General features: G+C 46.5%; 1 protein-coding gene across 3 annotated transcripts in view; it reads left to right on the top strand.

Annotated features, from left to right (window-relative positions):
• Positions 1–27970, top strand: part of lrp11 (low density lipoprotein receptor-related protein 11) — a 48936-nt gene continuing 20966 nt past the window's right edge. For 2 of the 3 annotated variants that reach the window (XM_085981862.1, XM_085981863.1), the window contains exons 1-3: positions 1–674; positions 7614–7771; positions 21128–21269. In XM_085981862.1, coding sequence (XP_085837988.1) covers positions 146–674; positions 7614–7771; positions 21128–21269 — 829 coding nt within the window. In that variant the 5' untranslated portion in view covers positions 1–145. The remainder of the gene's footprint in view (positions 675–7613; positions 7772–21127; positions 21270–27970) is intronic. The other variant, XM_085981861.1, reaches the window with a different exon arrangement.

Below are 27970 nucleotides of genomic sequence, written 5' to 3'. Positions count from 1 at the left end.
CCTTCGCTCTCTCTCTCTATTCGCGGTCCAGTACCTTGGATGTAATTGTCTCCCCGCCTCTTTGCTGTCAGCTCTGTCCCCCGGCCCCTCCCGCCCGGCTGCCGCCGCACACCATGAGCTGAGGCCTCTGCCGCCTCTGCGAACAATGCCCGGAGCATCGGCGCTGGCCTGCCGGCTCCTCGCGGCCTGCGTGTGGCTGAGGACGACGACAGGGGCCGGACCCGGAGCGCTGATGCTCGGGGAGTTCCGTCAGCAGCTTCGGGAGGCCGGCGAGGCCCGGGGCCCGGAGCCCGAGCTCTCCGGCGGCTGCGAGCCCGGCTTTGGCCTGCTGCAAGACTACATCATCCGGACCCGGGATTCGCTGAGCGCCGGCGCCACCTTCCTCAGCGCCCCGGCCGCCGTCACTAGCCCGGCGCAGTGCCTGCGGGCCTGCTGCGGCTTCCCCAGCTGCACGGTGGCCGTGGTGGAGCGGGCCCGAGGAGGAGGCCGGGGCCTGGACTGGGCCCGGGGCCTAGAGCCCAGGCCCAACACCCCGCCCGCGCTCAGCTGCTACCTCTTCAACTGCACCTCCCGAGGCCGCGACGTCTGTCGCTTCTCCCCGCACCGGGGATACAGCAGCTTCTCCCGGCCGCTCAACGCCAGCCAGCAAACCGAGCCGCGTCGCCATGGCAACCGTAAGGGCCCAACTCGAGTGCCAAAGTACTTTCAGTCAGTCCATGAACGGTCGGTTCGGATTGTTCCAGCTAGGACCTAGATTGGCTGCTCAGTGGGCAGCACTCTCGCCTCTGGGTCAGAAGGTCGAGGGTTCTAGCCCCACACCAGAAACTTGAGCACAAACTCCAGGTTGACGCTGCAGTGAGGGAGTGTCGCACTGTCGGCGGTGCCGTCTTCAGGATGTGACGCGAAACCGAGGGCCCCGTCTGCTCTCTCAGATGGACGTAAAATATCCCATGGCACCATTTCGAAGAAGAGCAGGGGAGTCCTGGCCAAAGTTGGCGGAGTACAGCTAGACTGCGTATGGTGACTCAACCGAGACGAGGCAAGACCATTGCCCCAATGGGCCGCATTCTGGGAGATCTGATCTTGGTCACGGAGTTGGACAGAATGGGGGCCAAGGAGGGAAAATTAGAGCGGGCCCGTCACAGGTTGCTCCTGTCCTCTTTTCATCGGCCACTACAGGGTCCTGGGAGCTGATGAGCCAGTTTCTGTCCTGGTTAAGGATGGTAGACAGGTTAAGGGGTTCGCAATCAATGGGGTAATGATCTAATTGGGCGGGAGGCGCGAGCGGGAAGCTTCAAAAGGATTCAGAGACCCAGGTAAGGCCTCAGACCGCGGGTGTCGGCGGGAGGCGCGAGCGGGGAGCTTAAAAAGGCTTCAGAGACCCAGGTAAGGCCTCAGACCGCGGGTGTCGGCGGGAGGCGCGAGCGGGAAGCTTAAAAAGGCTTCAGAGACCCAGGTAAGGCCTCAGACCGCGGGTGTCGGCAGGAGGCGCGAGCGGGAAGCTTAAAAAGGCTTCAGAGACCCAGGTAAGGCCTTAGACCGCGGGTGTCAGCGGGAGGCGCGAGCGGGAAGCTTAAAAAGGCTTCAGAGACCCAGGTAAGGCCTCAGACCGCGGGTGTCGGCGGGAGGCGCGAGCGGGAAGCTTAAAAAGGCTTCAGAGACCCAGGTAAGGCCTACCAATCTCCAGTCTCCGAAGTCAGAGGGAAGGAGAGAGGTAAAAAGTAATCCAAGTGTGACATCACCAGAAAGCGGGTAAGTGATTGGTTGGTAATTATTTCTCTTTTTAAGCTTAAACTCTGTGGTTTATAGTTTCTAAGGTGCGATATTCATCATCTAGAATCGGGGCAGAGGGTATTTAAAAATAATAATTTAATTAATTACATAGAATGGGAGATCAGGTGATGTGTTGCTGCTGCAATATGTGGGAGCTGGTGGACACCGTTGATGCTCACGGTGATCACATTTGCAGTAAGTGTTGGCTGCTCGAGGAATTCCGGCTCCGTGTTGAAGAGCTGGAGTCCGAGCTTCAAACACTGAGACACATCAGGGAGGGGGAGAGTTACCTGGACTCTGTGTATCAGGAGGTAGTCACACCAATTAGATTAATTAATTCAGATGTGGTCCGTGGCCCGGGTCAGGATGGTGTGACTAGAAGTGAGGCAGGTACGGGGATCCAGGAGGTAGTGTTGGAGGAGCCGCCGCCCTTGCTCTTGTCCAACAGGTTTGAGGCTCTTACTCCCTGTGAGGATGGGAACAGGGACTGCGGGATGAGCAACCTGGCCACAGCACCGTGGAGCGGGGGGCCATTCAAGTGGGGGGAGTTAAAAGAAATGTTGTAGTGGTAGGGGATAGTATCATTAGGGGGATAGATAGAGTTCTTTGCAGCCAAGAGCGAGAGTCCCGAAGGCTGTGTTGCCTGCCCGGTGCCAGGGTTAAGGACATCTCCTCTGGGCTGGAGAGAAACTTGGAGTGGGAGGGGGAGGATCCAGTTGTCGTGGTCCATGTTGGTACCAACGACAGATAGGACAAGGAAGGAGGTTCTGCTGAGGGAGTTTGAGCAGCTAGGGGCCAAATTAAAAAGCAGAACCACAAGGGTAATAATCTCTGGATTACTACCGGAGCCACATGCAAATTTGGCTAGGGTAAATAGAATTAGAGTGTTAAATGCGTGGCTCAAAGACTGGTGTAGGAGAAATGGGTTTTGCTTCCTGGGACACTGGCATCAGTACTGGGACGGGAGAGAGCTGTTCCGTTGGGACGGACTTCACTTGGCCAGTGCTGGGACTAGAATCCTGGCGAATTGAATAACTAGGGCTGTAGAGAGGGCTTTAAACTAATTAGTGGGAGTTTTTAAGAGAGCGAAAAATAAAAATGACAGCGGAGAAGGCAATAGAGCAAGGTAGCAGTGGGGGAATTAAAAACCAGAGCGTGTCAGGAAGGAACAGAATGTATATAATAAAGGTAAAGTAGTAAAAGGGGTAAAAGCAGGAATAAATTGTCAGAAAACATATTTGAAAGTTCTTTATCTGAATGCACGCAGCATTCGTAACAAAATTGACGAGTTGACGGTGCAAAGAACTACACATGGGTATGATCTGGTGGCCATTACGGAAACATGGCTGCAAGATAATCATGAATGGGAACTAAACATACAAGGGTATTTGATAATTAGGAAGGACAGACAGGAAGGAAAGGGAGGTGGGGTTGCTATGTTAATCAAGGATGGAATCACTGCAATAGTCAGAAATGATATTGGGTCAAAGGATCAGGATAGTGAAACAGTTTGGGTGGAGATAAGGAATAATAAGGGGAAAAAGTCACTAGTGGGCGTAGTCTATAGGCCTAACAGTTGCAACTCTGTTGGCCGGAGTATAAATCAGGAAATAGTTGGAGCTTGTAATAAGGGAACATCTATAATCATGGGGGATTTTAACTTTCATATTGACTGGACTAATCAAATTGGGCATGGCAGCATTGAGGATGAGTTCATTGAGTGTATTAGGGACGGGTTCCTTGAGCAGTATGTAACTGAACCAACCAGGGGGCAGGCAATCTTAGATCTGGTCCTGTGTAATGAGACAGGATTAATAAAAAATGACCTACTAAAGGATCCCCTTGGAATGAGTGACCATAATATGGTTGAATTCCAAATTCAGTTTGAGGGTGAGCGAGTTGGATCTCAAACCAGCGTACTAAGCTTAAATAAAGGAGACTATGAAGGTATGAGAGTAGAATTGACTAAAGTGGACTGGGAAACAGATTAAAGTGTAAGACGGTACAAGAGCAGTGGTCTACATTCAAGGAGATATTTCACATCTTTCAAGATAAATATATTCCACTGAGGAAAAAGGGGAGTAAAAGAAAAGACAGCCATCCGTGGCTTAGTAAAGTAGTAAAGGATAGTATTCGACTGAAAACAAGGGTATATAAATTAGCCAAATCTAGTGGGAGGATAGAAGATTGGGAAGCATTTAAAAGCCAGCAAACAATAACTAAAAGATTAATTAAGAAAGGGAAGATAGATTATGAAAGTAAACTAGCAAAAAATATAAAAACAGATAGCAAGAGTTTCTACAGCTATATAAAAAGAAAAAGGGTGGCTAAAGTGAACGTTGGTCCCTTAGAGGATGGGACTGGGAAACTAGTGGTGGGGAACATGGAGATGGCAAAGACGCTGAACAAATATTTTGTATCAGTCTTTACAGTAGAGGACACTAAAAATATCCCAACACTGGACAAACAGGGGGCAATGGGGGGGGGGGGAAGGAGCTAAACACGGTTAAAATCACTAAGGAGATGGTACTCAGTAAAATAATGGGACTTAAGGCGGATAAATCCCCCGGACCTGATGGCCTACATCCTAGGGTCTTGAGAGAAGTGGCGGTAGGGATTGTGGATGCATTGGTGATCATTTTCCAGAACTCCCTGGACCCAGGAAAGGTCCCGGCAGATTGGAAAACTGCTAATGTAACACCCTTATTTAAGAAGGGAAGTAGACAAAAAGCTGGAAACTATGGACCAGTTAGTCTAACATCTGTGGTTGGCAAAATGTTAGAGTCCATTATTAAGGAAACAGTAACAGAGCATTTGGATAAACATAATTTAATAGGACAGAGTCAGCATGGTTTTACGAAGGGGAAGTCATGTTTGACAAATTTGCTCGAATTCTTTGAGGATGTAACATATAGGGTGGATAAAGGGGAACCAGTGGATGTAGTGTATTTGGACTTCCAAAAGGCATTTGACAAGGTTCCACACAAAAGATTACTGATCAAGATAAAAAATCACGGGATTGGGGGTAATATACTGGCATGGGTGGAAGATTGCATAGTGGTGAGCACTGTTGTCTCACATCGCCAGGGACCCGGGTTCGAATCCGGCCTCGGGTGACTGTCTGTGTGGAGTTTGCACATTCTCCCCGTGTTTGCGTGGGTTTCCTCCGGGTGCTCCGGTTTCCTCCCACAGTCCAAAGATGTGCGGGTTAGGTTGATTGGCTATGATAAATTGACCCTTAGTGTTAGGGGGATTAAATACGTGGGGTTGCGGGGATAGGGTGGGATATGTGTTGGTGTAGGGGTTACGGGGATCGGGTGGGATATGTGTCGGTGCAGGCTCGATGGGCCGAAATGGCCTCTATCTGCACTGTGGGGTTTCTGTGATTCTGTGTGATTGGCTATCTAACAGAAAACAAAGAGTTGGGATAAATGGTTCGTTCTCGGGCTGGCAATCAGTAACTAGTGGTGTTCCGCAGGGGTCAGTGCTGGGACCCCAACTCTTTACAATCTATATTAACGATTTGGAGGAAGGGACCGAGTGCAACATATCCAAGTTTGCCGACGATACAAAGATGGGAGGGAAAGCAGTGAGTGAGGAGGACATAAAAAACCTGCAAAAGGACATAGACAGGCTAAGTGAGTGGGCAGAGATTTGGTAGATGCAATATAATGTTGGAAAGTGTGAGGTTATGCACTTCGGCAGAAACAATCAAAGAGCAAGTTATTATCTAAATGGAGAGAAACTGCAAAGTGCTACAGTACAAAGGGATCTGGGGGTCCTGGTGCATGAAACACAGAAGGTTAGTATGCAGGTGCAGCAGGTGATCAGGAAGGCCAATGGAATCTTGGCTTTTATTGCAAGGGGGATGGAGTATAAAAACAGGGAAGTCTTGCTGCAGTTATACAGGGTACTGGTGAGGCCACGCCTGGAATACTGCGTGCAATTTTGGTTTCCATATTTAAGAAAAGATATACTTGCTCTCGAGGCGGTTCAGAGAAGGTTCACTCGGTTGATTCCAGAGATGAGGGGGTTGATGTATGAGGAAAGGTTGAGTAGGTTGGGACTCTACTCATTGGAGTTCAGAAGAATGAGAGGCGATCTTATTGAAACATATAAGATTGTGAGGGGGCTTGATCGGGTGGATGTTTCCACTGATGGGTGAGATTAGAACTAGGGGGCATAATCTTAGAATAAGGGGCTGCCCTTTCAAAACTGAGATGAGGAGAAACTTCTTCACTCAGAGGGTAGTAAATCTATGGAATTTGCTACCCCAGAGAGCTGTGGAAGCTGCAACATTAAATAAATTTAAAATGGAGATAGACATTTTCCTAGCAGATAAGGGAATTAGTGGTTACGGGGAGAGGGCAGGGAAGTGGACGTGAGTCTAGATTCAGATCAGCCATGATCCTATTGGATGGCGGAGCAGGCCCGAGGGGCCGTATGGCCTACTCCTGCTCCTATTTCTTATGTTCTTATGTGTGCTGAGTAGGATAGGTCTGGTTAAGATGTATAACGAAGGACATTCAGTCAGTTGTGTTTGATCACTTTGTAAGCACAACGCTAAAAGTGTTAAATTATGAGGACTGGTTGCAGAGACTTGGTTTGTATTCCCTTCGGTATAGAAGATTAAGGGTTGATATAATTGACTTGTTTAAGATGATTAAAGTAGTTGAAAGGGGAGTCCAGAACAAGGGGTCATAACCTTAAAATTAGAGCTAGGCTATTCATGAGTGATGTCAGGAGGCACCTTCACACAAAGGGTGGTGGAAATCTGGAACTCTTTCCACCACCACCAATCCCACCCCCCGGCAAAAATAAAGCGCTATTGAGGCTAGGTCAATTGGAAATTTTGAGATTGATAGATTTTTGTTCGGCAATGGTATTACTGGTTACAGAACCAAGTCAGGTACATGGAGTTGAGATACAGATCAGTCATGATCTAATTGAATGGCGGAACAGGCTCGAGGCTGAATGGCCTCCTCCAGTCCCTATTCCAAGCTTATGAGTAATTGATTCTAGTCTCTACGAAAAGCCGAGCACTCACTTCAGTGACCAGTACATTGATTTCCATCCCTATTTGGATTTACTTCTCAATTGTGGTGACACTCTTGATCCTTGGCTGTTCTTCAGAGATACCTCAACAGCCAGTAGGAGAAGGGAGGGATAATACAGATTAATCCCTGTGTGGATGGAATGGGGAAAATGAGCAAGGAGTCTGATCCAAATGCTGTGAAGAACAAAAGAAAGAACTTGCATTTATATAGCGCTTTTCACAACCTCAGGACATCCCAAAGTGCTTTACAGCCAATGAAGTACTTTTGAAGTGTAGCCGCTGTTGTAATGTAGGGAAACGCAGCAGCCAATTTGCGCGGGGAATGTTCAAACAAACAGCAATGAGATAACAACCAGATAATCTGTACTTTTTAGTGATGCTGGTTGAGGGATAATTATGGCCGGAACACTGGAGATAACTCCCCTACTCTTCAGAACAGTGTCATGTGATCTTTTACGTCCACCTGAGAGGGCAGACGGGGCCTCGGTCTCATCCAAAAGAAGTCACCTCCAACAGTGTAGCACTCCCTCAGTATTGCACTAGAGTGTCAGCCTAGATTTTGTGCTCACATCCCTGGAATGGGGCTCAAACCCATGACCTGCTGACTCAGGAACGAGAGTGCTACCAACTGAGCCATGGCTGACATCTGTCCGCAGACTGCCTCAAAAGTTACCCCATTTTCAAAAGTGTTTGGTGCGGGCGTTCCTCATCTAAAGTGCTGACTCCTTCAGGCCTTGGCAAGGCGATATTCTCTTTATCTTGCTGTTTGTCTACTCTTCTGCAGGGAATGATGAAGCCCCCTACTGCGATGCAGGCCAGGACATGGTGTTGCTGCTGCCTACTGACTGGGTGCTGCTGGACGGAAGAGGCAGTGCCGACGATCAGGGAATTGTGCGATATGAATGGACCTTGCTACAAGGGGATCCATTGGTAGATATGAAGGTATTTGATTTCTAAGATACGATCCGTTGGGTTTCCCCCACCCATTTCAGCTGCGTTCTCCCTGCACCTCCTTTTAGATGAGGGCCAAGGAGCTGAAAGCCGCAAGTCCCACTGGAATTTGGAATTTGCCCAGTGTCTGGTGGAGGTGCGCGGTTCCCTCCCCGGGGGGGTGGTGCGCGGTCCCCTCCCCGGGGGGGGGGGGGGGGGCGGGCGGGGTGGTGCGCGGTCCCCTCCCCAGGGGGGGTGGTGCGCAGTCCCCTCCCCGGGGGGGGGGGGGTGGTGCGCGGTCCCCTCCCCGGGGGGGGGGGGGTGGTGGTGGTGGTGCGCGGTCCCCTCCCCGGGGGGGGAAGCTGCTGTTGGTGACGTACAATATAGCGATTGCTTTACAGTGTAATTTGCTCCAGTGAGGCACACCACATCCCCTCACTGGAATTTCACATTGAGCTGGACATTACACGGCCTCACTAGTGTGTTCCCCGCCCCCTCCTTGCTTCTTGTTGCTGTGACACTCTGTAACAGGTACTCTGTGTTCATATGGGCTGTGAAGGACAAGTAAGTCAATAGTGGAGCAGCCCACTGTGAGATAAGACACCCTTGTGACCATGTCGACCAGTCATCATTTTATCTCTTTCCTAATTAAATATTTTATGCTAACACGCTTTAATTTAAAGACAGAAACTCAGATAAGGCAGATTAGTGGCTGAAGCACAACATTAGGCAATGGTAATTGATCCTTCAAACACACCGTTCCTTCATGGCTCTCCCCAGTCTCGCCTACCTCTTCCCTGTAATGGCTCCAACCTTAGTCAATCTTCATCCATTGCTGTTCTTGGTCTCACCTTCTCTCCTGATTTCAGCTGGCTTTCCCACATCTCTTTTACCAAACAAGCTCAGATTTTCCCTTCACCTTTTCTCCCTCCCCAAAACAACTTTTAACTGTCTCTGAAGTCTATCCAAGCCTTGGATACTGCTCCTGTAACTGGGCAGGATACAAGGTAAAGGATGTCATCTGATGGGCAGTTCAACCTCTCCCTCTGTCGCAACCTTTACTTTATTCATTTCTGTTCTGGTCAGTGCGCCTCTCAACTTTCCCTATCTTCTTTCTAAACTCCAATATACCATCCGACACACACTTTCTCCTCCCTACATTCTCACTGTGGGCCCTGGCGCCGCCCTGCTCTGTGGGCAAGTATTTAGTGATTTGCACTCTGCATCTACATGTTCTTGTGGTATGTTAGTGATGCATGGTGTTGTATATAAAAACTGCTGCTGGTTTTACTAAATAATGTGAGTATATTTTCTGGTTACATGATGAGAAAACCCTTGTACGGTTCTCACATGACTGTCCTCTCAGAATTGTCAGCTATTATGAAACTAATGCAAAATTTATGTAAAGGTTTATGTTTTACCGACTCCAATTCAACTGTTAATCATTAACCGTGTGCACTGTGCAGTGTGATTACCAGCCCAAAATCTAAAGTGCAAAGTAGGCAATGACACATTGTGGTCTTACAAAACTGATAGAAACGAACAGCAGACTCCACACACAAAAATTAAAGGAGAAACCAGTGCACCATAATGTGGTAAAATGAAGAAGTAGAATAGTTATGTTTTACTTACGATTGCCAATTTGAGTCAGTCATGGCTCAGTGGGTAGCACTCTCACCTCTCTGAGTCAGAAGGTTGTGGGTTCAAGTCCCATTCCAGAGACATGAACACGTAATCTAGGCTGACACTCCAGTGCAGTACTCAGAGTGCTGCACTGTTGGAGGTGCCGCCTTTAGGATTGACATTTTAAACTGAGGTCCCGTCTGCCCCCTCAGTTGGATGTAAAAGATCCCATGGAACTATTTCGAAGAAGAGCAAGGGAGCTCTCCCTGGTGTCCTGGCCAACATTTATCCCTCAACTGACATCAGTAAAAGAGATTATCTGGTCGTTCTCTCATTGCTGTTGTGGGATCTTGCTGTGTGCAAATTGGCTGCAACATTTCCTACTACACTTCATAAAGTACTTCATTGGCTGTAAAGCAGTTTGGAATGTCCTGCGGTCATGAAAACCACTATATAAATGTAAGTCTTTCAAACACTTGCAGTAAGTTAGTACTGGTGATAATGCAGCACGGACTGTAATTACTGTTATAGTTCCGCCCCTTACCACTGTATTCAGTCGCTCTGAGTCCCTTCTGATCTGAAACTTACAGCCCTTTACATATGCTTCTTCGGCAGCACCTCCAAAACCTGTGACCTGCCACCCAGAAGGACAAGGGCAGCAGGTGCATGAGAACACCATCACCTCCAAGTCTCTCACCATCCCGACTTGGACATATATCGCGGTTCCTACATTGTTACTGGGTCCAAATTCTGGCACTCCCTACCTAATAGCATTGCGGGAGCACCTTCACCACATGGACTGCAGCTGTTCAAGAAGGAGGCTCACCACCATATTCTCAAGGGCAACAAGGTATAGGTAGTAACTGCCAGCCTTGCTAACAATGGCCATATCCCGAGAATTAATTTTTAAAAAAAATAGTAAATAGGAATAATATCCCACAGGGCTAACAGCCACCTGATTTACTGAGCTATTGTACCCCAGAGATTAATCATGCTGTCCACCTCCTGACTTCTCGAACAGTCAGCTAAATACCACCTTAATATATTGCTCGGGCTAAAACTACAAATCAAGTTTATTTGCAAAGATTAGGCTTACACAGAAGCCAAAGATGCAGATACATACCAATATATATAAAACAACAACAGGTAGAAATTTGTCCATAAGAGTTAAAAAAAAATTATCAGGATCTGCAGAATTTCCTGGTATGAAGTTTAGACATGAATGAGGCTAGTGCTTTTTCCTCCTGCATACAGCCCAATGTTCGCTTCAGACATAATTAAAAGTGATTTGAAGATAGGGCAAGCAGCTCGCAGAAAATATTCCTCGTAGCCAATCTGCATTATCCTGCCAAACAGCCCAATTTATCTTCAGATCCAGCACCAATACTGCACTGGAGCATCAGCCTAGATTTTGTGCTCAAGTCTCTCGAATAGGGCAGCGAATCTGCACACAGCAAAATCCCACAAACAACAGTAAAATAAGAACATAAGAAATAGGAGCAGGAGTTGGCCATTCGGCCTTTCGAGCCTGCTCCGCCATTCAATGAGATCATGGCTGATCTTCTGCCTCAATTCCATTCACCGGCCCTATCGCCATATCCCTTGATGCCCTTACCAGTCAGAAATCTAGCGACTTCTGTTTGGAATATACCCAATGACTGAGCCTCCACAGCCCTCTTGGGTAGAGAATTCCAAAGATTCACCACCCTGTGTGAAGAAATTTCTTCTCATCTCAGTCCTGAATGCCCTACCCTTTATCCTGAGGCTGTGGCCCCTGGTTCTAGACTCCCCAACCAAGGGAAACATTCTCCCCGCATCCACCCTATCAAGCACTGTAATAATTTTGTATGCTTCAATGAGATCCCCTCTCATTCTTCTGAATTCAAGAGAATACAGGCCAAGTTTACTCAATCTCTTTTCATACGACAGTCCCGCCATCCCAGGAATCAATTTCGTGAACCTTCATTGCACTCCCTCTATGGCAAGTATATCCTTCCTTAGGTAAGGAGACCAAAATTATACACAGTACGCCAGGTGTGGTCTCACCAAGGCCCTATATAATTGGAGTAAGACTTCTTTACTCCTGTACTCAAATCCTCTTGTAATGAAGGCCAGCATAGCATTTGCCTTCCTAATGGCTTGCTGCACCTGCACATTCACTTTGTGACTTATGTACAAGGACACCCAGGTCCTTTTTGAGCATCTGCATTCCCCAATCTTTCACCATTTAGGAAATACTCTGCCTTTCTGTTTTTTCTACCAAATTGGATAACTTCACAATCATCCACATTATATCCCATCTGCCATGTTCTCGCCCACTCACTGAGCCTGTTGAGATCCTCTTGAAGCCTCTTCACATCCTCTTCACAACTGACACTGACACTGCCACCTAGCTTTGTATCATCAAATTTGGAAATGTTACATTTAGTCCCCTCATCCAAATCATTGATATAGATTGTGAATAGCTGGGGCCCAAGCACCGATCCTTGCGGTACCCCACTAGTCACAGCCTGCCATCCTGAAAAAGACCCGTTTATCCCTACTCTTTGTTTTCTGTCTGTTAACCAATTCTCAATCCATGCTAGTATATTACCCCCAATTCCATGTGCCCTAATTTTGTTCACCAACCTCCTGTGTGGGACCTTATCGAAGGCCTTCTGAATATCCAAATACACCACATCTACCAGTTCCCCTTTGTCCACTCCACTAGTTACATCCTCAAAGAACTCCAATAGGTTTGTTAAACAGGATTTCCCTTTCATAAATCCATATTGACTCTGCCCAATCTTACTATTAGTTTCTAAGTGCCCAGTTATTGATTCCTTTATAATAGATTCCAGCATTTTCCCAACTACTGATGTGAGGCTAACAGGTCTGTCGTTCCCCGTTTTCTCTCTCCCTCCTTTCTTAAAATAGCAGGGTTACATTTGCTATCCTCCAAGCTGCAGGAACCGTTCCAGAATCTATAGAATTTTGGAAGATGACAATCAATGCGTCCACTATCCCAATGGCCACCTCTTTCAAGTCTTGTAGGTCATCAGGTCCTTGGGATTTATCGACTTTTAGACCCATTCATTTTGCTAGTACTGTTTTTTTACTAATAATTAAAATTAAAAATTAAGTGTCTGTGTAAGCCTACAGCCCCTCCTCAAGTAACTGTCGCCAGATTTTTTTTGGGTTACAGTTACTTACTCAAGCATCCTGAGTTTTCTGCAGTAACCTGACTATTTCTTGTTGCTTGCGCCGTCTCTTGACACGACACGTTAGCGTAAACAGGTATAACAGAATTACCAACTGAATAATGACCAAAGCGTGGGAAATAATCCTTATCCAAGGATGAACCTCGATATTCATGCCAAAAACCCACCAGGACGAATCGACCCCGACTTTAAGTATTTCCGTCCTTATCTCATGATTCTTCTGGGTCAAAATGTAATAATGTTTTTGAGATTAATTAATCCGCTTCATGAACCCTATCAGGTACTCGGGCAGGGTTGGTATGTTGTATCCAAATGTAACAACATATTGGTACAACTGCTCTTTTAACTTAATAGTTAGTTGGTCATGTGAATATACATTTAATAACACCCGCGCTCCAATCATACAGGTCAAACAAAATGTTCCTGTCACAATAGGACAGATCAGATTACCATACTGGTATTCCCGGTGTACGGTGGTGAGACAATATTCCCCTCTTTCCTGATATGATCTCAGAGGGAAATGCTCCCCCAGAGTTACATTTATAGTGCAATTCCATGCCACGTGATCCCATTTAAACCCATAAGCGGGGGCTGCATGCTCTGCTATGTCATAAGGGTTAATGAACGCATCCCGGTCTCGGGTGCATCCAGTAAGGTCTGGGGCCACCCACGTGATCACATCCATCTGGGCCACATACTTTAGGGGGTCACAATACTCTACCACATTATCTCCCCGGCGTACCCCTATGTTTTCTATACAAAACAGAGGACTTGGGGTTGCACTCCCCTGCAGGACAAGATAATAAACCCAACAGTGACATCCCTCTGCTTCAGCCAGTCGCAGTAATGTTTCACCGGGTATACCTGCACTAATTTTCTGACCTGACACATAGTCAAATTCAGTTGGTAGGTGGACATAACTCTTTAATGTTGATCAGTCACCCACGAGGGAAGCTTCCCCTCAGTAATTCGCTGTAGGTTTTCCAACCAAAATCCATAAACTATACACGTCATTTCCTGCTGCTTCGTCGAAAGCATCATAGTTTTCTTGTAAAATGTTATTAATTGTTTTAGCATGGGGGAGTTGGGTTGGAATCTGTATGGGTAGAATTGAGAAATACTAAGGGGGAAAAAAACGTCAGTGGGAGCGGTATATAGACCTCCAAACAGTAAGGCGGAGGTTGGGGATGGCATTAAAAGGGAAATTAAAGAAGCGTGCAATAAGGGCACAGCAATCATCATGGGTGACTTTAATCTACATATAGATTGGGCTAACCAAATTAGTAACAATACTGTGGAGGAGGAATTCCTGGAGTGTTTATGGGATGGTTCCCTGGACCAATATGTCGAGGAACCAACCAGAGATCAGGCCATCTTAGACTGGGTATTAGGTAACGAGAAAGGATTAATTAGCAATCTTGTTGTACGAGGCCCCTTGGGTCGGAGCAATCATAATCTGATCGAATTCTTCATTAAGATGGAGAATGAAGTAGTTGACTCAGAAACTAGGGTCCTCAATCATCAATTTAAATAAAGGAAACTACGATGGTCTGAGGAACGAGTTGGGTAGGATTGACTGGGGAATGGCACTCAAATGGTTGACGGTGGATAGGCAATGGCAAACATTCAAAGACCGAATGGATGAACTACAGAAGTTGTTCATCCCAGTTTGGCATAAAAATAAAACAAAAAAGTTGACTCAACCGTGGCTAACAAGGGAAATTAGGGATAGCATAAGATCCAAGGAGAGGACATACAAATTGGCCAGAAAAAGCAATAATCCTGAGGATTGGGAGCAGTTTAGGATTCAACAAAGGAGGACAAAGGGATTAATTAAGAAAGGGAAAATAGAATATGAGAGTAAGCTTGCAGGGAACATAAAAACTGACTGTAAAAGCTTTTATAGATATGTGAAGAGAAAAAGATTGGTGAAGTCAAGCATAGGTCCCTTGCAGTCAGAATCGGGGGAATTTATAATGGGGAGCAAAGAAATGGCAGACCAACTAAATACATATTTTGGTTCTGTCTTCACAAAGGAGGACATAAATAACCTCCCAGAAATACCGCGGAACATAGGGTCTGATGAAAGGGGTGGAACTGAAAGATATCAGTATTTGTAGGGAAATGGTGTTAGGAAAATTGATGGGACTGAAGGCCGATTAAATCCCCAGGGCCTGATAATCTACATCCCAGGGTAATTAAGGAAGTGGCCCTAGAAATAGTAATGCATTGCTGGTCATCTTCCAGAACTCAATAGACTCTGGAACAGTACCCATGGATTGGAGGGTAGCTAATGTTACCCCACTATTCAAAAAAGGTGGTAGAGAAAAAGCGGGGAATTATAGACCGGTAAGCCTGACATCGGTAGTGGGGAAAATGCTAGAGTCCATTATAAAAGATGTAATAGCAGAGCACTTGGAAAGCAGTGACAGGATCGGACAAAGTCAACATGGATTTACAAAAGGTAAATCATGCTTGACTAATCTACTGGAATTTTTTGAGGATGTAACTGGTAAAATAGATAAGGGAGAACCAGTGGATGTGGTGTATTTGGACTTTCAGAAGGCTTTCGATAAGGTCCCGCATAAGAGGTTAGCGTACAAAATTAAGGCACATGGGATTGGGGGCAAGGTATTGACTTGGATAGAGAATTGGTTGGCGGACCGAAAGCAAAGAGTTGGAATAAACGGGTCGTTTTCTGAGTGGCAGGCAGTGACTAGTGGGGTACCGCAAGGATCGGTCCTAGGACCCCAGCTGTTCACAATATATATTAATGATCTGGATGAGGGAATTGGATGTAATATCTCCAAATTTGCAGACGACACAAAGCTGGGTGGGAGGGTATGCTGTGAGGAGGATGTCATGAAACTCCAGTACGATTTGGACAGGTTGGGTGATTGGGCAGAAACATTGCAAATGCACTATAATGTGGATAAATGTGAGGTTATCCACTTTGGTGGCAAAAACAGGAAGGCAGATTATTATTTGAATGGCAATAGATTGGGAGAAGGGGAAGTGCAAAGAGACCTGGGTGTTATTGTGCACCAGTCGCTGAAGGTAAGCATGCAGGTGCAGCAGGCGGTTAAGAAGGCAAATGGTATGTTGGCCTTCGTAGCAAGAGGGTTCGAGTACAAGAACAAGGATGTCTTGCTGCAGTTGTACAGGGCCTTGGTGAGACCACACCTTGAGTATTGTGTGCAGTTTTGGTCGCCTTACCTGAGGAAGGACGTTCTTGCCATGGAGGGAGTGCAGCGAAGATTCACCAGGCTGATACCTGGGATGGCAGGAATGACGTACGAGGAGAGATTGTGTCAATTGGGCTTATACTCACTGGAGTTTAGAAGATTGAGAGGGGATCTCATCGAAACCTATAAAATTCTGTCAGGTCTGGACAGACTAGATGCAGAAAGGATGTTTCTGATGGCCAGGGAGTCCAGAACCAGGGGTCATAGTCTAAGGATAAGGGGTAAGCCATTTAGGACTGAAATGAGGAGGAATTTCTTCACCCAGAAAGTGGTGAACCTGTGGAATTCTCTGCCACAGAGGGCGGTGGAGGCCAGTTCATTAAGTATATTCAAGAAAGAGTTGGATATATTTCTTAAGGCTAAAGGGATCAAGGGATATGGGGAGAAGGCAGGGACAGGGTACTGAATTTGGATGATCAGCCATGATCTCATTGAATGGCGGAGCAGGCTCGAGGGGCCGAATGGCCTACTCCTGCTCCTATCTTCTATGTTTCTATGTTATCCTCGTCAGTTGCCGGTACTGAATAAACTTGTTGACCCCTCCCCCCCCAGTTGCCATTCAAGTGGTATGTCCTGTGGATTTATGCAGGCATATATTCCCTCATACTCTTGCCACTATCAACACTCATATGGCCTCCTGCTTAAAAGAAAAAAAGAGAAAATCCATTGTGGCTTTCCGACCAGCCCAATGGGTTAATTTGTCAATTCCAGATTCCCTTCTGTCAATGTGGGGAAATATTCACTGAAAATTAAGAAACTTAAATTTAATAATGTCAAATATCTTTACAAAACACAGCAGGTTAAAGCATCAGACATCATTAGTAACACCGCTACAAACATTCTGTGAAATAACGCCATACACAATAATAGCATTCCCTTTCATTCCCCCTGGTCTCACACACTTGAAATTGGTCAGAAATTTAAAAAATACCAATTGCTAATGTGATCGTCTCGTGTCCGGAACTAGAGGTTTTCACACAATTTACACCAACCAGAATTTCACCATGGCTGTAACAAAAGTCTGGTTTTAATAGGTTAATTAACCTCAATAACTCCAATCTAATTCAGACCAATCTCTTAAACTAACCAGTATCACTTGAAAAAGAGGGAGGAGCTGCATTAACAAAGAAACATTTACACATGCTTTGTAAATGTTCAAATTAATTTTCTTCTGGGCACCATGGTAACTAACTTCAAGGTTTGAAGCTTATCTTCTGTAAAACAAACTGTCTTTTGAATTTAATTTTGGGTGCACGAACTTAAATTGAAATAAACATACTTAAACAACCACATTCACACAACTTAGAAATATTAATCACTGTAATAGGTTATAAACTCGGAGTGCTATATCAGTTCAAAAACATGGCTCAAGTATCTCTCAAATAATACATGTGTATATACATACATAAATCAATTAACAAACATAAAACAGCACACTTGTCCCAACATTCAAGAGACGAGTACAGAGGGTTAAATAGCTTTTAGCTCTCTGTACAGAAAAATGGTTGGAGCTAAAACAAACATAACAGACACTTTTCAAAGACAGAGAACTTCCACATTTTTAACACACACTTTCACACAAACTGAGATTCCAGCATCCTTTAAGGTTCCTTTCACTCAACAAATCCGGTTTTATTTGTTTTGGACAGAAGCTGATAGCGTCTGTGTCGATAAAACTTTGTTTCCCTTTTTTTTCTCCCTTTTAAATTGTCTCAGCAACTTATTCTGGCTCCCTCCCTTTTCTGGCGGGGTTGCTTGTTGCCACTTCCGAGAGGTTTCCTTCATCTCGCACACCTTGCCCTTTGGTTTGTTAATTGTCCCTGTGTTTCTTTTATCGAGCTGTCTTCTTTCAAACACCAAAGTTAGTTTCCTTAAATCCCTTTCCTCAGTGTTATTTGCATCTGTGGGATCAAAGGCTGATATGGCAGACTATGAGGTATCGGAACCTGGAGCCAGTGATTTCTGGGTTGTCCCTGTAAGTCGGCTTGCACTCCTACTCCTCCACCCGTTGCTTCCATATATGTAGGCCATAGTCTGTCGGCAAACGCTGTGGTTGGTTCATTGGGCCCCTGTTCTATCTCTGCCATAGCCTTGAAGGGATCCCCTGTTCCTACCCCAATTTTAAATTCTCTCACGTCCCATTACCAATCTTCGTGTCAGGTGGGAGGCTGCTAAACACTTGAGGGCTAAGAGTGAATAATAATAACTTCTTCTTTTCATCCTCGTCCATTTCACTTACTGCTGCTCTTTGTTCAACTGCAATGAAATGTCCTTGGGGCTCACCTCCCATTTCTAACTTTTTAATGTCAGACACCATGTCTTTCAAACTCCTATAATAATTAACAAAATTCTCTGTCCAAGTTACCCCTCTCTCCCAGTCGGGCATCCACTCCTGGGGTGAGATACCTTCGTTGATGTATGGGGTTCATTGGGGAAGGCATGGTAGGAGGTGGTTTAATCTTTTTCCCAAGTATAGGTCCTAACTCCCCTTCTTCAACCTCCTCCCACTCACTGTCTGAAGATGACCACCCAAATACAGGCTGTTCTCCCGGGGTTACAGCGCACACCATTCCCCTTTGTACTCTTACTTTTTCTTCTAACACTTTAACCTTCCTTTTGCATTCCGCGTGGTCTTGCTGCCCACCTTGTTTCACAACCTGTTTCTGCACCACCCTAATGGCAGCTTTCAAATCTTCATTATCCTTCTCTGCTGTTTCTGCCCATTGTTGTTGGCTACTAGCTTCCACTTTCCAAGCTTTACTCTCGTTCCCTTGATTCACACACTGACTTTTCAAATATTGCTCTTTATTACACCATCTTGCTTTCTCCTTCTCAAACACCTCTCTATCTTTCTTACGACCTTCTTGTTCTTCCTCTAAATCCTTAAGTAACCTATTCACCACCGCTTCTCTATCACTGGCTTTTCCTGCCATAATCCTCTATTTCCATTCGTGACTTAATCTTTTCACGCTCATCGTTCTTAACCTGCCTTTGATAGGCTAGCAACCAGACGGCTTTTATTATCCGCTGCCGACGTGTGGACCCTTGAGTCCATTGTTCGGCCTCATAAACCGGATACTCACCGTCAATAATGACCCGTACCCACCTCTCCCAGAGAGGTAACTTGCCCGCAACATGTTTAGTAACGAACTCATCCATTGTCTTGCCGGTTTTTCCACCCATATTAATGATCCGTAAATTTCTCACTCAGTGTCCCTTCGTGGCCGCGAAATCTGTAGGACGTGCGGAATTACCCCTCGCCCTGTCTAACAGGCTATAGAGTTCGGACTTGAGACTTATTAAAAATTACACCAGACACACAGGTTCTGTCTTTAATCTTTTATTGTTCTTGAGACAGATTCAAAACCCCAACCACTATTCGAGCAGTCCACCAATAATGTTACAAGAATTCATACATATAACCACCCGCCGATGATCAGTCCAGCGTTGATTGTAGGCCACGTCTCTTCGACTGCAGCTCTTCGCCTTTCAACTGCAGCTCTTCAAGTTGAGACGATCAGCCAGGCCCTTCCTTCCGACTGCAGCCTGATCCTCGTAGGCGAGATGACTGGCCAAACCACCTCCCTCTGACTGCAGTGCCAATATTTTTCGTCACTGGTTTTTATACAGTTTTCCTGGCCTTGTTTGAGCCCCAGCTATTCACAATCTATATCAATGATTTGGATGAGGGGACTAAATGTAACATTTCCAAATTTGCTGATGATACAAAGCTAGGTGGCAGTGTCAGTGTCAGTTATGAAGAGGTTGTGAAGAGGCTTCAAGGGGATCTCAACAGGCTCAGTGAGTGGGCGAGAACATGGCAGATGGAATATAATGTGGATAAATGTGAAGTTATCCAATTTGGTAGAAAAAACAAAGGCAGAGTATTTCCTAAATGGTGAAAGATTGGGGAATGCAGATGCTCAAAAGGACCTGGGAGTCCTTGTACATGAGTCACTGAAAGTGAATGTGCAGGTGCAGCAAGCCATTAGGAAGGCAAATGGTATGCTGGCCTTCATTACAAGAGGATTTGAGTACAGGAGTAAAGTCTTACTCCAATTATATAGGGCCTTGGTGAGACCACACCTGGAGTACTGTGTACAATTTTGGTCTCCTTACCTAAGGAAGGATACACATAGAAGGTTCACGAAATTGATTCCTGGGATGGCGGGACTCGTATGAGAAGAGATTGAGTAAACTAGGCCTGCATTCTCTTGAATTCAGAAGAATGAGAGGGGATCTCATTGAAGCATACAAAATTATTACAGGGCTTGATAGGGTTGATGCTGGGAGAATGTTTCCATTGGCTGGGGAGTCTAGAACCAGGGGCCACAGCCTCCGGATAAAGAGTAGACCATTCAGGACTGAGATGAGAAGAAATTTCTTCACACAGAGGGTGGTGAATCTTTGGAATTCTCTACCCCAGAGGGCTGTGGAGGCTCAGTCATTGGGTATATTCAAAACAGAAGTCGATAGATTTCTGACTAGTAAAGGCATCAAGGGATATGGCGATAGGGCTGGTGAATGGAGTTGAGGCAGAAGATCAGCCATGATCTCATTGAATGGCGGAGCAGGCTCGAATGGCCTACTCCTGCTCCTGTTTCTTATGTTATCTTATGTTTGTTCAGTAAATCAATCATTCAGAGATGGTGAGATGTTCCTTTAATGTTCAACCTGAGTTGTTTGAGCTGTCATACTTTCACACTCACACACCCTGTGTGGCTATCCATTAGTTGCTTTTATCAAAGCCTAAAAATGTTCATTCACTCAAAAGTTTACAAAAGTAGCAGAAAACCACTTGGTCACATTTCATGTGTTACATCTCATCCTGTATTTCAAAATTTCAAAGGTTTGACTCCTCCCCTTTAGCCACCAAAAGTCGTTCTACAATCTTGTAGCCTGTTTTGTTGTAGACACGAAATCCGCAAATCTAAGGGGGTTTGTTCATCTCTGTTGTCTATGACGACCGCTTGCAGTCACAACCATTTGTTCTATCAGTATCTGCTTATCCGAAACACAGCTCTTGAAATAACTCTTATCACAAAGCAGCTTCCAAATCCAACAGCTTCTTTTGAAAGCACATTTGCTCCCAAATGTTTGCTGCCTTTTAGTAAAGCTCATCAAAGCACATTCCACGTATCAATGAAAGACCATCTGTTACAACTTTATTTTACTTCGAAAAACCTTTTAGCCTGGCAAAGCATTTTAATATATACCAAAATTAAACATTAAGGGTCTGTGTAAGCCTATAGTATTTTGATATGTTCTTGATCGTAATGATTTTTTTTGTTTCTCTTCAGTCTCCGCAGCCTGGGATGTTGAAGTTGAGTGGTTTACGAGAGGGGGTGTATGTGATTCAACTGTCAGTCATGGACACCATTGGACAAAAGAGCGATGACAATGTCACCATCACTGTGATGCCACCAAAACACCAAACGACAGGTCAGTTCACCTGTGAGTTAACATGAAGCCCTTGGCATTGAATGACACGCACCCCATTCCCTGCTGCTCTATAAATCACTTAGGCCCACTTCTGTTCCTATCAGCCCCTCGAGCCTGTTCCGCCATTCAGTTAAATCATGACCATTCTGTATCCTAACTCCATTTTCCCGCCTTAGTTACATAACTCTTAATACCCTTGCCTAACTAAAATCTATCAATCTCTGTTTTGAAATTTTCAATTGAGTCCCAGCATCCACAGCCTTTTTGGGGAGAGTTTTCCAGATTTCCACTACCCTCTGTGTGAAGAAGTGCTTCCTGACATCACCCCTGAACAGCCTAGCTCTAATTTTAAGCTTATGTCCCCTTGTTCTGGACTCCCCCACCAGAGTAAAAAGTTTCTATCTATCTACCCTGTCAACTCTTTTAATCATCTTAAACACTTCAATTAGCTCACCCCTTAATCTTCTTTACTCAAGGGATTACAAGCCTCGTCTGTGCAACCTGTCCTCCTAATTTAACTCTTTTAGCCCCGGTATCACTCTGCTGAATCTGCGCTGCGCCCCCTCCAAGGCCAATATATCCTTCCTGAGGTGCGGTGCCCAGAACTGAACGCAGTGCTCTAAATGGGGTCTAAACAGAGCTTTGTATAATGGTAGCATAACTTACACAGCTTTGTATTCCAGCCTCCTTGTGATAAAGACTAACGTTCCATCAGCCTTTTTATTTGTTTTGGCAACTTCACGGGCACTGTTAGGTAGCTTTGTGCGGTTATTGCAATACGGGATGGAAATATTTGTGAAGTACGTTTATAGAAAGCAGCAGAATTCCCACAGGTGTAGCACTGAAGTGTTCACAAACTGGAGTGCTAACAGCCCACAGATAAGGCGCTCCATCCCGTGCCTTCCTTGGTCTCAGCAGCGTGCTGTGCCCAGATCCTGGAAGGGGCCCCTCACTCAGTCAGAGGCTGTGGACAGAAGCTGGAAAAAGCAGAGGGCAGAACAGAAATCCCGTAGCCGTACCCGGGATGCTTGTACACCCACTCCTAGTTGGAGCCCGTCGTCTCCCCTGGCATTAGGGGCATGCCAGGAATCTGACCAAATGTGAAAAAGGGAAGGGTGAGCTCCCAGTCACCCAGGAAAGAAAGACTTGCATTTCTACAGTGCCTTTCGTGACCTCCGGACGTCCCAAAGCGTTTTACAGCCAGTGAAGTACTTTTTTGGAATATAGTCACTGTTGTAATGTCGGAAACGCGGCAGCCAATTTGCACACAGCAAGGTCCCACAAACAACAATGTGATCATGACCAGATAATCTGTTTTAGTGATGTTGATTGAGGGATAAATATTGGCCAGAACACCGGGGATAACTCCCCTGCTCCTCTTCGAAATAGTGCCATGGGATCTTTTACATCCACTTGAGAGAGCAGACGGGGCCTTGGTTTAACGTTTCATCTGAAAGACGGCACCTCCGACAGTGCAGTTCTCCCTCAGTACTGTACTGGAGTACCAGCCTGGATTTTTGTGCTCAAGTCTCTGGAGTGGAGTCTTTGCGTGATGGCGATGGGCCCCTAATGATTGAACTTAAATGATGTGTGTTTGGCTCCTGATTTCTTTCGGGATTTTCTAGCCGATGTTACATTGGCTCCTCATACCATTAAAGTTGCCAACCCATACTGGATTTTCCAGGAGTCGCCAACAATTAAAGATGAATCTCCTGCGAGCAACCCGGGAGAAAGATCATAGGTGCAGCTAATCTAAAAAAAAAATCAGAGGTGTGGGGAAAAATGACTGTTTGACTGATTGTCAAGAATAATCCAATCGGGTAACGAGTCTGGTCACTTTCCAGTTGGCTGGGGAAGACGATGCGAGGATGGAGGTGTCAGGTGACCAATGGCGAGAACATGGGTCATGTAATGATAGCTCCCAGAATATATCCAACCAGAGTTGGTCACCCTATCCCTAGTTGCCCTCAGAAGGATAGAGTTGGGCCTTCTCCTTGAGTCGCTGCAGTCCTTTGTGGTGATGGAGCTGGCCAATTGCATTCTGCTTTTAGTGGTGAGCGGCGAGGCACAGTCGATGCTCCGGGTGTCCCCCAGTTTACCCTGAATTTGAAGAGTCCCAGCTTTACTTTGCCTTTCAAGGTTGCTACTGGCTGAGCTCAGAAAACAGAAGTCAACCAGCTGGAAGCACAAGTTAGAACCAGGTATCAATATGGTGGCTGTCTCAGATTTCAGAGTTTCCAGGTGGACGCCTCCCCTCCCCCACTGCACCTTCTGTGAACCGAAATCTAGGTTGCCAGAGGCTGCGGAACAGCTGTTGACTAAAAGCATTCTCCTGGCGTTTGATGGCTTTCAACGCAAGAGAAAGATTTAAGGCGATTGTTTCAAACTATACGTACTAATCTGTATCGGAAATTGAATCCATCTCTTTGTGTAGTCAGCTGCACTTTGTGTGTTGTGTGTGTTTATCTGCATGTTGCTGTTTGTGTGTTTTATGTAGTGTGCGTTGTCTTCATGTTGCTGTGCAACTTGTACATGTTGCTGTATACATTTGCCTGTTGTGCTGTGTGCATTTCCATGTTTGCATTTTGTTATGCGTGTTTCTATATTTTACATGTTGCTGTGTGCATTTGTGTTGCTCTATGTGTTACTGTGCCCATATGTTACTGTGCACTATGTGTGCGTTGCAGTGTCTATTGCAGTTTGCCTGTTTGTGTGCTTGTATGTGTGTGCATGCATGTTGCTGTGTTGTGTCTAGTTTAATCTTTATGTTCAGATCCAGTCCTATTCTGCAGGATACTGCTGGCACGCTCTAACACAACAAACATTTCGGGCTATTTTTAGTCTTTTACCTGGAGAGGTGACCTACATCTTAACTGAATGGGCTGGTCCCGTGCTAATCCATTGTCAGCCTCGTGCTGCATGTCTGTGTCTCAATCTAACACGCTCATACTCACATTCTCTTGCACTCACTCTCGCCCTCTATCACACTCATTCTAACCCTTTCTCACGTACTCACTCTTCCCCCTTTCTCTCTCCCATACTCTTATTCTCATACACTCACCCGCTCTCTCACTCTCAGAAACACTCACCCTTACACACACACACCCTCTCCTCATGCTCACTCTCTTTCCCTCTCTGTATCACAAACACACTTTGGGCATCTTGTGGAGTGTTTTGCTTGGAGAACCTGTGGAATCTTATCAGAGGAGCAACATTGCCAGCCTTGTACGACTAACAGCTAAGAAGGAGTTTAAAACAGCCAGGTTTCTGCTCCTGATATTTTTGGAACCCTCCCTCCTCCCCCCACTCTGCCTGTACCAGACCTCAGTGTTGAACCGATTGAATTGCTATAGAAGGTGATGACACAATCACCAATTATCCAGCCAGTGTGCACGAAGGAGCTGTTTATCTGCCACAGGTCCAAATGAGGCCAACATTCATACACCATCATAGGAGTACCATCAGCACAAGGACTGCAGTCGTTCAAGGAGAAGGCAACTAGGCAGGGAAATAAATGTCGGCATTGCCAGCGATGCCCACATCCCCGAGAGAACAAATAGAAAGACATTTAGCCATACAGGCCACCCAGTGTTTGTTGGGTAAAGCTATGAGTGCAAGATCATAGAATCATACAGCACAGAACGAGGCCATTTGGCCCATTGTACCTGTTCCCGCTCTTTGAAAAAGCTACTCAATTAATCCCACTCCCCCACTCTTTCCCCATAGCCCTGCACATTTTTCCTTTTCAAGTATTTATCTAATTCCTTTTTGGAAGTTACTATTGAATCTGCTTCTACCACCCTTTCAGGCAGTGCATTGCCAATCATAACTCGCTGTGTAAAATTCTCAGCTCCCCTCTGGTTCTTTTGCCATTTATCTTAAATCTGTATCCTCTGGTGACTGACCTTCCTGCCTGTGGAAACAGTTTGGCCTAGAAATTCAGTTGTTTGTACCAGCCGCTAGCGCCTTAGGAGGAGGAGATGTGGGGCGCTAGGTGGCTAGCGGCCGGGCGCAGCGCGATCTGCGCCTCTCCCCAACTTCAGTAAAGATTTAGCGGCGGCGCAAAGCCTTTGCGCGCGCTCAGCTGCGCGCGCAGATCCTGACGTCATTTCATCGTGCAACGCCCTTTGTGCGCCCCGAACCGGAAATTCAGTGGCGCCGCCCCTCTTTGCGACTGGTAGAGGGGAACGGTTCCCAGTCGCTGCAGGGCGCGGGAGGCGTTATTTAAAGGGGACTCCTCCTGCAGTATAAGTGGCAGCCATTTTGTGCCAATCCCTCTGTGAGAGAGAGATGTTTGGAGAGAGACAAAGGCAGAGAGCTTTCTACTTTGACTCAGCGCTTGCACAGGTACTTGTGGCTTCAGGCCAGAGCTTTGCACTTGGATTTCACTTTCAGTGCCATAGCCTTGAGTCACCACATATAATGGGGGCTGCAATGGGTGGAAACGTTGGCTTTCTGCATTGCATTCAAAGGGATCAGAGATGCCGTGAGCGAGTGCCAGTCATGGCCAGACGGAGATTGGCCAACAGGCGTCGGCACAGGAGGCCTTACCCACCCAGGGTATACTGCCAGCAGTTCTCATATCTGAACATATCTGAGGAGCAGTGCGTTCAGAGGCTGCGATTCAGAAGGGAGGTGGTCACTGAGATCTGCCACCTGCTTCGCAGAGATCTGCAGCCACAGCTGAGGAGCAGGACGTCTCTGTCAGTGGCAGTGAAGGTGACGGTGGCTCTCAACTTCGATGCCACTGGCTCCTTCCAATCCGCTACTGGGGACATTGCCAACATCTCCCAGTTCGCGGTACATTGCTGCATCCGCCAGGTGAACAATGCCCTTTTCAGAAGGAGACGTCAGTACATCTCCTTCCCCATGACCCTGGACAAGCAGCAAGAGCGTGCAATCGGCTTTGGAAGAATAGCGGGCTTCCCCATGGTTGAGGGCGTAGAACTGATGAACCAGCAATGGTCAGGCCTTGCTTCAGAGCTGCAGTGTGCAGGGCATGGCAGCCAAACAAGTCGACCCTTCCCCTTTAAGAGCTGACCGGCGCCAGCGTGTCTGCCTTCATTGAGCAACTCGCCGCACCTGCGCTGCGCCCGTCCTCGGTGTGAGCGCCCCGGATCGCCGGCTTAGCGCCTAATGATAGTCGTGCATCGCCTGCTTTAGCGCAGCAGCAACCTCTTGGGGCGATGCCACTGAATATCGGCGAAGGTGGCGCGAAGTTGCGCCGGGCGCAAACTTTAGCGGCCGCCCGGCTGTAGCGCCCCAAACGTGGCTATACTGAATTTCTAGGCCTTTGTCTTTATTTACTCTATCAAAATACCCTTCATAATTTAGAACACCTCTATTAAATGTCCCCTTAACCTTCTCTGTTCTAGGGAGAACAATCCCAGCTTCTCTGGTCTCGCCACATAACTGAAGTCCCTCATACCTGGTTTCATTCTGGTAAATCTCTTCTGCACCCTTTCCAAGGCCGTGGCCTCCTTCCTACAGTATGGGTGCTCAGCTCCCAAGGGTTTCACAGTCACACTACATCTCCGATCCAGCCTTATCGTTTATTCCTGTGCCTGGCTGATTGGCTCATCGGCGCCTCATGCCTGAGGTTTACTGGTGCAGTAGAGTGGCCAATGGATGGTGGTCTCCCTGCAGGTTGATCAGGCTTCAGTCTGGGCCCGCCGTTTCGGACAGCGTGCAACAGGTTTCCCTTTGGGAATTCCCCTGTATTTTTGCTTTTTTTTTGGAGGAAGGAGAGGAGGAGCAAGCGATGGAGGCCAGTCCAGGTCCGGCATCACTGGAGACACTTGGCGGAAGTTGACGCCCACTCACCAGTGACCCCCCCCCCAGACCAGAATATACAGCACAGGACTCGTACCCGCATTTGTTTGAGGAGCAGTGCTTGAGGAGGCTTCAGTTTACAAGGTAAGTTACATACAAACATACAAATATGACAGACTGGAAAAGACCTACTGGTCCATCCAGCCTGTCCCAAACGGTCATGCTGTCCTATGCATCAAAATACAGATACTCCCCATCGCACCCAGAGCCATGTAACGCGTGGGAGAGGTGAAAAACCAGTTTAAAATCCCAGGCCAATTAGGGAAAAAGACTGGAAAATGTCCTCTCCCACCCCCTTAGGTGATCAAAACTAGTCCAGGAGACCACATTGACCGTGATTAACGTTACTAGGTACCTACCTCTTGTATGTGGTGATCTCTGCCCCAGCCAGAAACGGGCCCAGCTCTCACTTGAAGGAACTCGCCAAAATAGTGTTCACCACAGGAGTTCCACAGGTCCACTATTCTCTGGAAAAAGAAGAACCGCCTAATATCCAACATAATTCTTCCCTTTCGTAACTTGTCACGTGAGTTCTGCTGTGTGCTGTAAGCAGATCTGCCAACTCCACCTTACCTCCACTGGTTGTTAAAGGCCTGTGGTAAACCACTTTATCGTTACACTATAGTTATCACTGTTGTATTGTTATCACCGTTGTATCACGATACGAGGTCGCCTCTTGTCGCGCTGTTATACCTGGGCTGACCACCTCCGACTCCGCCCATGGCTCCACCTACCTGCCCAGGTATAAAGGTAGTCGACTGGCTGGTATTCCTCCTTGTTGGACCCGATCACCCACGAGGGTGGGCTCTGTTATTTAGTCAATAAAAACCTTTAGTTACGTTCCTAACTCGTCGCCTTTTATTGGACGA

This window comes from Somniosus microcephalus, chromosome 3 (genome assembly GCF_052327205.1).
Source record: "Somniosus microcephalus isolate GS21.2 chromosome 3, FLI_Smic_1.0, whole genome shotgun sequence".
Lineage (NCBI taxonomy): Eukaryota > Metazoa > Chordata > Chondrichthyes > Squaliformes > Somniosidae > Somniosus > Somniosus microcephalus.
Note: the sequence above shows the minus strand (reverse complement) of the source record. Positions and strands in the feature narration are given on the sequence as shown.